This window comes from Pan troglodytes, chromosome 5, assembly GCF_028858775.2.
Source record: "Pan troglodytes isolate AG18354 chromosome 5, NHGRI_mPanTro3-v2.0_pri, whole genome shotgun sequence".
NCBI lineage: Eukaryota > Metazoa > Chordata > Mammalia > Primates > Hominidae > Pan > Pan troglodytes.
This window is the reverse complement of record NC_072403.2, coordinates 7869913-7882312: the sequence shown is the minus strand read 5'-3', so window position 1 is coordinate 7882312 and position 12400 is coordinate 7869913. Positions and strand designations below refer to the sequence as shown.

The window sequence follows — 12400 nt, the reverse complement described above, 5'->3', positions numbered from 1 at the left end:
CAGAAATCAACAAGCTGATCCTAAAGTTCATATGGAAATTCAAGGGACAGAGAATAGCTAAAATAACCTTAAAAAAGAACAAAGTTGGAGAACTCATACTTCCTAATTTTTAAACTTGCCACAGAGCTACAGTAACCAGGACTGTGTGGTACTGTCATAAGGATAGACATAGAGTAAGTACATCAATGAAATCGAATTGAAAGTCAGAAATTGTCTCCCACATTTTTCATTCATTAATTGATTTTTGAGGAAAATGCTATTGAATGGGAAAAATAACCTTTCTAACAAATAATGCTGAGACAGCTGGATGTCAACATGCAAATGAATGAAGTTAGACCCTTTCATCACACCATATATAAAAATTTACTAAAAATTGATCAAAAATTCAAATGTAAGAAGAAAAACTATAAAACTCATAAAAATGTATGGGAATAAATCTTCATGACCTTGGATTAACGAAGCCTTCTCGAATATGACACCAAAAGCATCTGCCACACAAGCGAATGTAGACAAATTGGACTTCATCAAAATTAAAAGATAAAAAAGCTTTTATGCTTCAGAGAGCACAACCAAGAAAGTGAAAAGTCAGCCTACAGAATGAGAGAAAATCTTTGCAAATTATATAGCTGATAAGGGACTTGGATCCAGAATGTATAAAGAATTCTTACAACTCTATAATAAAAAGATAAGTCATCCGATTTTAAAATGGACAAAGGATCTGAATAGACATGTCTCCAAAATTGATATACAAGTGGCCAGTAGGCACATGAAAAGGTAGTTGCTTCATATCATTAGTTATTGAGAAGGACACATCGGAACCACAATAAGATACCACTCGGCGCCAACTAGCATGACTACAGTTTAACAGACCATAACAAGTACTGGGGAGAATGGGAAGATATCAGAGCCCTGTTACCCTGCTGGTGGGAATGTAAAGTGGTGCAGCCACATTGGAAAATCTACAATTCCTCAATTGGTAAAACAGAGTTCTCATATGACCCAGCAATTCCACCCCTAGGTATATACCTAAAAGAAATTAAAGCATACGTTCACAAAAAGGCATGAACGCTCATGGTAGCATTATTCACAAAAGGCAAAGGATGGAGGCACCACAGATAGTCATCTCATGGACGGTTAAATAAGATTTGGTATATACATATAATAGAATATTATTTGGCCATAAAAAATGAACAGTGTACTGATTCAAGCTACAATATGGATGAACCTTGAAAATGTTATGCTAACTAAAAGAAACCAGAAACAAAGACCAGATATTAATATAATTCCATTTATAGGAAGTGTCCAGAATAGGCAAATCTAGAGATAAAAGGTAGATTATCTGTTTACCAGGGCTAGGGTACTAGGAGAAAACTGGTGAGTGACTGCCAAATGATACAGGGTTTCTTTTTGGGATGATGAAAGTGTTCTGAAATTGATTGTGGTGATGGTTGTACATTTCTATGAATATAAGAAAAGCCATTGAAGCATATGCTTTAAATGAATGAGTTGTATGCTATGTGAATTATATCTCAAAATAGCTGTTCTAAATAATAGTTAAAATTACATTTTGAGCGGGCGCGGTGGCTCATGCCTGTAATCCCAGCGCTTTCGGAGGCCAAGGCAGGTGGATCACAAGGTCAGGAGATCGAGACCATCCTGGCTAACACGGTGAAACCCCGTCTCTACTAAAAAATACAAAAAATTAGCTGGGCGTGGTGACGGGCACCTGTAGTCCCAGCTTTTCGGGAGGCTGAGGCAGGAGAATGGCGTGAACCCGGGAGGCAGAGCTTGCAGTGAGCCGAGATCACGCCACTGCACTCCAGCCTGGGTGACAGAGTGAGACTCCATCTCAAAGAAAAAAAAAAAAAAGAGCTAGAAATTATAGTTAATTTTGGCTAGTTACCCAAGATAACTTTAGGAACCAGATAAGAAAAGATCCACCTTTCTAGCACGACATGAAAGTTCTGGTAATATAAGAACTTGGTAGTCATATAGCTCTCGATTTGAATGCTGTTTTAGAATAGTTAATTTATATAGCTTCCCTGAATCTCAGCTTCTTCATGTACAAAATGGGGGTAATATTAGCACATGGGTTGCTCGGAAAATTAAATGAGTTACCCCATCTAAAGAGCTCAGCACAGGGCTATCAGCGATAGCCCTCATTGGAGGTGCCATAACCATCATCAGGTTGTGGTAAGTGTTGGAAGAGAAAGGCCCTTCCTCATCTTGACAAGTGCCGTTCCTCCTGCCTGGAGTACCACCCTGTCTCACAGCTTGATGAGTCCCTTCATGACCTCACTGGTAGACTCCATTCAAGCTCCATTTCTGGTAGGCATTTCTCACGTGCTGCGCCTGGCAGCCATGCTACAACCCCAAAGGCTTTCCCCCCTTGCAGACCTGGCATTTTACTAGGTTCAGCACTGGTTTATTGGCCCACCTGACCCTCTCTGTGATACCTGAGAGCAGGGGCTGCTGCTTCTGTCCCAGATCCCCAGTGCCTAGCTCAGTGCTTAGTGATTGGTGGGTGCGTAGTCAACACTGGGTAAAAGAATCAATAAATTGTATGAATAGGGTCAAATACTTCCATTGGACTCCCAAACATTACTTTACTGGTAAATAGGTTAATCTGAAATGTTTTATGTTGGAATCTTCATTTAATAGTTTGCCATCATTGGTTTCTTAGTATACTTTGAGAAAATAGTATAGTCCTGACATTGAAATAATGATAAACATCAAAAAACCTAAATTTAATTCTTACAAGTCAATAGAAAAATTTTTAAAATTACTAATTAGCCACTAATTACTTACTGGCTAATAAGTAGTTTTTCATTTCGAAAGGCACTTTTTTTGAAGGACCTCTATGTGCTATATAAACCTCTGTGGAAAGTTGAAACTTTGTATTTCTTAACATACCATCTGAATTGACAAGGGGAATTGAAAATTTGGATTTCCACGGTAGTCCCATTGTATTTCTTAATGGTGTAGGTATAAATGTACGTATCAAGTTTGTGGAGTAAGCGAATCTGGTGTATGTTTGAACTTGCGCTAAGCCACGTTCTTGCCAAAATTTGGAAAACCTATTTAGAAATATTCCCCTTATCCCTGTGCCAGCTCTCCAGAAGCCAAACACTTTGATCATAATATTTGCCTCCCTGCTTCATCTGCAAAAGAACGTAGTTAAAGTCATTGGTATGTGATAAATCATGATATTCACATATCTAAACTGTCTGAATCCATTATTAACCAGCTAATATGAGTATTATTACCTTGATAATTTGGTATTAAATGGTGTTTTCTCATAACCTTACCTAGATAACAAGGTAAAACTGTCTCAGAAGTGCCTTTTAACTTTGTGATCTTTGAAAAAGCAGATAGAGTTTTCATTAAAGACCAGAGAACATTAAAACAATTTCAGTGCTTTCATCAATATATGGCCCCTTTCAACCAATCATTTCAAAATATTACACAAAATATAGGAGCCCTTTCTGTAAATAACACTGAAATGAATTTCGAAAGTGGCATTGCCTTAAGTATAGTACAGAGAAACTTTTGCCCAGGGGCCATATCATATCATTTGGATGGCTGTGCAGGTTTCTAAATAAGAGCCATCACCACTTATTTTGTTAAGAGAAAGGCAGCCTAAATAAATTCCTTTCTTGTTTCCTTTAACTAGTTACCCTGTGAACTAAGCTATGTTTCTTTCTCTCCCCATGAGTCCCAAAGTAGCTTTATTAATAGGAATATATGATGTTTGTGTTCTTAAAAAAAATCAGGGTGGTCTTAGATGTCTGTCGTCCATTCTGGCATTTCCCTTTATACAACCCTTTTGAATTTTCTGTTTAAAAACTGGCATTCCAACAGCTTTTCTTTGGCCTAATGCCTGGGTTGCATATTGAAGCAGCAAATTAGGAATGTTAAGATGTCCCCCAAAGAAAAACGTTTGTTCTGAAAGTAGAGCTGATGTGACACATGGAATTAGGGCTTCTTAACTTGTCTAAATGACAGTTAATGATCTTTTCTCTTTTTCTTTTCTTTTATTGTTTTAACAGGGTGGCTGGGAGTGTAGAATGAAAGAAATGCCCAGAGGCCGAAATCGGGTTTGGTTCACCAAACTGTTAAATGTGTCAAGTGCACTTGACTGATACTACATCTTTTGCCTCTTTTTAGGAGCTAATTTCGTTACTCGAAAAATTAGCCGGTCAGTAGCTAAGATTTACCTTGGACAACTGGAATGTTTCAGTTTGGGAAATCTGGATGCCAAACGAGATTGGGGCCATGCCAAGGACTATGTGGAGGTAGGAACTGACACATTACATTCTTGAAAATACCGTATCCATTGATATTCTAAATGCCAAGCGTACAGTGAAAAAGTGTGACCTAGAGGTGGGGGCATACAAACCTTTGCCAAGGCAGGTATGTTTACACTTATGCTGCTTTCACTTCAGGGATCAGTGGTTCAGGGATTGGTGGTTCAGATGTACAGGTAGCTTACACTGAATGGTACTTGAATGAGGAAAACTTTCACAAATACTCTTCCAATTATTTGTGCTGGATGATGGATGGATAGATAGATGGAAAAAGTGTTTGAATGGTGCTCCTCTTTATTTTGGGGGTATAAAAGTACTAGTTCTCAGATCTTCGAGAAATACTGCCTCATTTCAATGTATATAATCCAAGATTCTTGGACTTAGATTATTCTACTAAGTCCTGCCAAGAGTAATATTCTTATGGAACTCTTTGCTTTCTGCTGCTGAAGAGTCTGGTTATTACATCACACACTTCTTAACATGTTATATTGCATGTCGTTGAGCTTTACCTATTAAAGAGAGATAGAGAAAGATGTTAATAATGATTCTATTGTGAAATAATGGATATTGTTAAAGGGAAATTCAGATTTTCATTCTTGGCATTCCTAGACGTGCTGTTTTGGGTTTGCATATATTACATACGCAAGTGGTATGATTTTTCTTTTATAAACAAATGGTTACCTTTTACTTTGCCCTGATCTCCCTGCTTTTAAATATCCATGTTGGTTCTGTGGCCAGACATGAGCAAGCATGGTAGAGACATTGTCCTTTCCCTGGAGTTGCCTGTCCTTGTTCAAGTGCTCACAGATTTCCTGTGCTCATGAGCCTATTTCTGTCCTGAATGATGTCTCTCTAGGAAACTGGACCCAGCTTTCTTGTTCATTTATGCAATTCAAAAAGAAACTTTAATGCCTACAAAAGAAAGCAAACAATTAGTTTGTTTGCTAGTGCAGAGATGAGGCTCACCTGCCATCTTGTTTTTGGTCATAACAATAAACAATGTGTGTGTGTTTGAACAGCTAATACTGATTTCTGTTATGCACAAAATAATTAGCTTTGACTTTAGATTTTGAACAGTGCAACATTTAGATCTATTTATTTATTTATTTATTTTTGAGACAGAGTCTCTCTCTGTTGCTCAGGCTAGAGTGCAGTGGCATGATTTCGCCTCACTACAACCTCGGCCTCCCAGGTTCAAGCGATTCTCCTGCCTCAGCCTTCTGAGTAGGTGGGACTACAGGCATGCGCCACCACACCCGACTAATTTTTGTTTTTTTAGCAGAGATGGGGTTTCACCGTTTTGACCAGGCGGGTCTCAAACTCCTGACCTCAGGTGATCCGCCCGCCTTAGCCTCCCAAAGTGCTGGGATTACTGGGATGAGCCACCGTGCCCAGCCTAAATCTTTTAAATATGCGCTTCTAAGCTATAATTACAAAGAAGCATTTTATGACATTAATCCTTAGATTTATTTTCAGAACATCACATCAAAAAATATATAGGTTCACGCTTAGAAATTATGAGAAAGTAGATACTGGCAAGAGAAGCCAAAACTTTCTTTTGTCTAACCTAAATGACCTTACCTACTGAAAAATATGAGGCTTGTTATGTAAAAATACATTGTTTTCTCAGTAATATCTATTTATTGTTTAGCCTTCTAGCCATCAGCATCTGCATAGAGCTACATAGTAAGCTATAGGTATTCTTTTTTTTTTTTCTTGAGGCAGAGTCTCACTCTGTTGCCAGTCTGGAATGCAGTGGCACAATCTCGGCTCACTGCAACCTCTGCCTCCCGGGTTCAAGCGATTCTCCTGCCTCAGACTCATGAGTAGCTGGGACTACAGGCACGTACCACCACACCCAGCTAATTTTTATATTTTTAGTAGAGACGGGGTTTCACTGTGTTGACCAGGATGGTCTCGATCTGTTGACCTCATGATCCACCCACCTTGGCCTCCCAAAGTGCCGGGATTACAGGCTTGAGCCACTGCACCTGGCCCTATATAGGTATTATTTATCCAAACTCTTCTCCAAGTTCAAGGAACCAAATCGATTAAATTTCATTGAATTTTATTATTTTGCACTTAGGTGAAAAAGGATTCGGAAATCTAATAGATTTTGATAGTGAGGGAAACAGTATACCATGATGTTGATAGTGCTTTTTACAGGTTATGTTTATTTTCTTCTTTATACTGTCTTTATTTTCCATATATTTTAAATGAACATTTGTAAACCTTTGTAATTGGCTGGGGTAGGAGGTGACATTTCAGAAACAGGCCAAAAAGTCTCATGAAAATGAATGAGAGTGTTAAGTAAGTAAGGAGAAAGTCTTGTGTAAACGAGTAGATCTGAAAGAAGGACCCTGCTGTCATCTCACTCCCCAAATGCCAAGCTAGCACTGCTGCGAGTGTAGTCCACATCTTGGCATAACAGGCCCACATTTGAATTAGCATAAAATAAAAATATTTTATAAACATTTTGGCTCAAGTAGGGGTTGGTGCAAAAAGGTTGTGTTAAATGAAGTCATTTTTATGATTGCTTGACAAGATAGTGTTATTACAGCCTTTCAGAAGCCAACATATTCACACAGCACTCTACCCTTCGAATAAAAATACATCAACACGCTACCCTCTGAATAAAAATACACCAACACGCTACCCTCTGAATAAAAATTTGAAATGGTCGGATTCCATGGAGAGACAGATAGAAAGTTAGGTCATTCTCCTTGCCATCCAAGCCTTGATTTGTTCTATAATACAAGTGGGTCTTGTGTATTAAGGACTCTCCTGGGTTTCTAATATGTTGATGATGTAGGAAGCATTTTATAGTTCTCATTTATGTGTTCTGAACAAAGTCTAAATTACGATTATTCAGTAAGAATTTATAGCTTGGTACTCTCCGTTTTAAGAAATATGATCATTCCTTGCAATTTTAAGTGTATTAACATAAGATTACTTCAGAGATTTATGACTAAAGGTAAATTTGTTGCCAAAATTAAAGTCAGCAATCATAAAAATGAAAAAGGAGAGGTATTGTTTGTTTAAAACACACATGCACCCTGACACTGAAATCAACTTTAGAATAAAGAAGTGTTTGCAAATGTAGGTCAAACAAGTCATAATACCATCTCATTTACACACGTTTTAATTATACAGCTGAAATGGGAAAAGTTCCCTTATCCCCCTCGCAGAGCGTGTGATGGGGGTATGGGTTGCTTCCTCAGTGCCCCACTGCTCAGACCTCTTGGAGGAGCATGCAGATGGGCAGGTTGTGGGGCTCAACCCCACAGCAGTATCTAGGGGTGAATGTTTACAGCTGAAGCCTCAGTGCGCATGTGTTACAGGGTGCTCTTTCGGTTTAGCCATCCATAGGTGGCTTGTGTTAGCTCAGTTAGACCCCTTTCCTTATCTCCAGGACAGAGGGCTTTCTGTATCCTGAGGTTCTTGCTTTGGTATACTGGAAGAATCAGATCACACGTGGGCTTGGAGAATGAGTGCAAGGTTTTATTGAGTGGAAGTAGCTCTCAGCAGATGGGGGAACCAGAAGAGAGATGGTGTGGGAAGGTTGTTTTCCCCTGGAGTCGGGTCTCTCAGTGGCTGGAGCTCTCCTTTCTCTGCCCCAGCCAAACTCGGCATAGTTCCACCCGTCTGTGGCCTGCCGGTGTGCTGGTGCCTGTTGGTATGCTCTCGACATTCTCTCAATATCCAGCTGCTGGTGTGTTCCTCTTGATGTTCAGCTGCTTGTGTCTTGGGGTTTTTATAGGCACAGCATGGGGGTGTGGTGGGCCAGGGTGGTCTTGGGAAATGCAACATTTGGGCGTGAAGGCAGGAGTGCCTGTCCTCACCTAGTCCGTGGGCATAGGCCTGGGGGTGGAGCCCTCACCAGGGACCTGCCCTTCTCCTCCCGGCACTTCCCTGCCCCTCTTCCGTATCACAACCCCTCTCTTTTATATGCAAAAATTTTAGTAAGCCTTCAGATGAAGTGACTGACACTTTTTTACTTGCCAGTGAATTTCCATCATGAAGAGCAGAGAGCATTTCCTCCTCGTGTTGTGAGGTGGGCGCTGGTTATCCCTCCTGTGCAAGTACATTGTTTCTCGGCTTAGACAAGCTGTTTTATCTTGATTTTTCCATCTGTGTAAAGGACACAATATAAACCCTGTAAAAAATTAGCATCAGTGTGCTATACATACATATATGAATAAAGTTTACCTCTGACTTGTAAAAATTTTCGCAACGATTTATAAAAAGTCCTTACTTGTTGCTGATTCCAATTTATTTTCATCCATCTGTAGTCTTGCTTCCTAGATCAAGATGTTTTCAAAGTTATTTAAATGAGTGAGAAGTATTTCAACTTGAAGAAAAAAATATATACAGCTATATTAAATTATATTGTACTTCTGAATAAAGTCATAGGCAGTTAGATCTTTTCCAGTATTTTATTATAAAACTTTTTAAACATACAGAATAACTGAATAAATTTTACCTCAAACACCTGCGTACCACCCAGATTCTGTAATTAATGTCTACAATTACTGTTGCATTTTGAACAAAAATTAGTATTTAAGTAATTACTGTAGTGCTAATGGCTTACAGCTACAAATATTCAATTTGCACAAACACAGGCTACTAAAAATTTGCATTTTATGGGGTATAGATAGCAGTTCAAACTTTTTTTTTTTTGAGACAGAGTCTCGCCGTCGCCCAGGCTGGAGTGCAGTGGTGCGATTTCGGCCAGTTCAAACTTTTAAAATATTTTTATCTTACGTATTTACCTGACCCCTCTACAACTTGCTTTTATGCCCACCTCTCTCCATATAGGCTCAAGCAGCTTCACGAGAACACTCTAGTGGCAATGCGCCATTTTCAACCAATGTCCAGCAGTCAGGATTATAGCAGTGGTGGCAGAAAACACTAAGGGAGAGAACCTCTGACTTCTCAGGGTGGCACTGTTCATTCAACATGTATTCTATTGAGTTCCTGCCATGGTCACAGTTCTGGTTGCTACAAATGGCAGTATATGGTCCCAATGAGATCCCACTTTGATAAAAATATGTGAAATACAACTACAGCCAGAACATATTGACTGATAAGCTAAATGGTAGGAGCTGGGCCAGAGTATCTTCAGGCTTTTACCACCCAAAAAAAGGCCCGTTGCTCTTGGGAGACAGGGTTAATCAAGAGACCTAAGTCCAGCCTCTTTCCAGGACTCAGTAAAAGCCATGTATAAAGTGGCAAGAGGTTTTCCTGCTACAGCTAATCCCACAGATGCTCCAGAAGGGTCCTACTGGTAACCCAGAGGATGTGAAGATTGTTAGGGGTGAGCGTTGAAATTCATCAGAATTTAACGTCATATACCTGCATCCTTTTTTGTGTGGAGGTGGCAGGGGACAGTGAGCACAGACTGAATCATAACAAAACTACTTTTAGAAATAAACGTAATTGCCAAATGTTAAGCACTTATTACATGCCAGAAACTTTTGAAGACTTCTTATAGGTTTTAAATGTAAGAAAGAGTCTGGCTGAGACAGCTGTCAGATCTTCCCGAACCTATGCTATTGGCTGTATCAGGTAAAGAAGTAAAGGGTGTGTTTGGGGAAAATATGTAGTCAGGTCTCCAGCCCCCTCTATCCCTTGTCCTCTGAATGAATTTACCTTCATTCCAGCTCTCAGTTCTCAGCTAATACAGAGACCTGGGGAAGGTGAGGAGCCTCTGGAAGGGTATATAGGTTACAGACAGAGCTGGGAGAACTGCCCACTGCTGCCCAGTCCTTCCTTTCCTATCTGTCCATCTTCTACTAGCATTTTGTATCCTATGTTACACAAATCTGGAAGGAAGAGACGTCATTTAAACTTTGAGATCTTATTTAAGGGAAGTTTGCTTGTTGCAACATCACCATTGATGTCGGATTTTTCACGACCCTTTCATTGGACTTGTGACAGGGTGCTCCGTTTACTTGGCCCACCATGCTCAACCACTTGCAGGAGGGAGCGCATGAGTGAGCGTGTGCGGGATCCGGCTGGCTGCTGCTCTGTGCGCTGGCAGGAGCAAGCTCCATTTACTCAGCCTGCTGCGCTCAACCCCTTGTGGGAGGGAGCACGTGAGAGAGCAAGACCAGCTGCTCTGGTCACCAGCAGGAGCAATCTTCGTGTGAGTGTTGCTGTGGTACACAGGTGGGGGTGCCTGTGACCCTGAAGCCCCAGAGGGTGTGTTACAGTGCTCTCTTAGCTCTGCCGTCTGTGGACAGCAGTGTGTTATCAACTCGGTTGGTCCTTTGCCTCGTCACGTGGAGCAGCTGCCCTCTGCCAGCGAAGGCAAAGGGCCAGTGTGACAGCTTTTTTTGGGTACCTGCACTCAGTGGGTCCTGAGCTCTTGTCGGGAGTCCAAGAAGAATGAGGTAGTGTGGACACTTGAAGGATGGTGAAGGTGGATGTATTAGTCCGTTCTCATGCTGCTGATAAAGACATACTGGAGACTGGGTATTTATAAAGACAGAGAGGTTTAATGGACTCACAGTTCCACGTGGCTGGGGAGGTCTCACAGTCATGGTGGAAGGCGAAAGGCACATCTTACATGGCAGCAGGGAAGAGAGAGAATGAGAGCCAAGTGAAAGGGGTTCCCCTTTTAAAGCCAACAGCTCTTGTGAGACTTACTACCATGAGAACAGGATGGGGGAACCACCCCCATGATTCAGTTATCTCCCACCAGGTCCCTCCCACAACACATGGGAATTATGGGAGCTACAATTCAAGATGAGATTTGAAAGGGGACACAGCCGAACTGTATTAGTGGAGGATTTTATTTAGCAACGGAAATGGCTCTCAGCAGAGACGGGAGCTAGCTGTAGATGGGACGGGACAAGTCTTCCCCCGACATCCAGTCGGCTCTTCCCTGAGTCAAGCCGTCTCTCTTCCAAAGTCCAGCTGCTCTCTCAAGTCAAGTTTTCCCTCTCCAGTCAAGCCACGTTTCTCTCTTCTACTGACTGAGTCTGGGGTCTTTATAGGCAGAGGATGGGGTACAGGACGGGCCATCGGTAGTTTTGAAAAAGGCAACATTTGATGGGCAAAAAGGCATTATTCCGAAAGAATCATTCAGGAGAGAGTGGGCAAACAGGAGTAGAGGTTGTCACCTTGGGCTGTGAGTTTCAGGCTTTTTGGTTTGAAGGTGGAGCTTCACCAGGGACCTGACCCTGTCTGCCTCCTGCCTCTGTCACCATCAGTAGACCATGTTTGTTCATATGCAGGAGAGTAGCATATAGCAGTAGTATCTTTTTGTGTTTCCGTTGTCTAAAGTGTTAGTGGTGCCTGAATCCATTTGTTAGTAAGGCCTTACTTAACAGAAAGCACGGTGAGGTTGTATCTGTCTCATAAAGTGACAGTGGTCTAGAAAAACCAGGCATCTGCTGAGAGCTCTCTATCTTAACAACATCGTTCCTGTCTTCCTAGCAGAGGGGAAGGCATTGTGTAACTACATGCAGAGGATATTTACCTGGGGAGTTTCCTAGAAAACCTATTCTATTAGAATCTTTGTCAAGTGACTGTTTGTTAGGTAATAAGGTCAGCAATTGAATTTCTACTCACTGTGAGAGTCTAATTCCATATTATTACTTAGGAGCCTAAGGTGTTCTTTCTTGGAAGGGAAATATGTCAGTGGCCTCCTCACTGAATGTGTTGTAATTTTGACTTTTTATATTGATTAGTGAGGTATTGCTATTGTTTTCCATTGTGGGAAAAAATCTTCTAGCCTTCTATGGGGCTATTTAATACCCTCTCTTTGGAAAATACTCCAAGAAATACAAATGAAAATAACTAAATAAATAGTCTCTCCTTTATCTGTATTTAGAAGAACGTGGTTTCTGTGTTGTTTCTAACAAACCAAACATTTAAGAAAGGCAATTCAAGGGCCTTGATTAATAAAGAAAAAAGAACAGCTTTATTTATAGGAAAAGAAAAGCTTGTAACAGTTTCCTGCATCTTTGAAACATAAAATGTTTAGATTAAGCAAAAAACCATTTTCCTGATCTGGCTATGGAAAACTCTGTATAACAAATTCAGCTTGCCATTTCTCTTTCTTTTCTCTTCTTCATCCTGTGCAG

The 12400-nt window shown here is 40.7% G+C and overlaps 1 protein-coding gene across 5 annotated transcripts in view; it reads left to right on the top strand.

Moving 5' to 3' along the window:
* Positions 1 to 12400, top strand: part of GMDS (GDP-mannose 4,6-dehydratase) — a 679307-nt gene that overhangs the window by 312272 nt on the left and 354635 nt on the right. For all 5 annotated transcript variants that reach the window (XM_063812047.1, XM_016954803.3, XM_016954804.3 and 2 more), the window contains exon 7: positions 4168 to 4295. In XM_063812047.1, coding sequence (XP_063668117.1) covers positions 4168 to 4295 — 128 coding nt within the window. The remainder of the gene's footprint in view (positions 1 to 4167; positions 4296 to 12400) is intronic.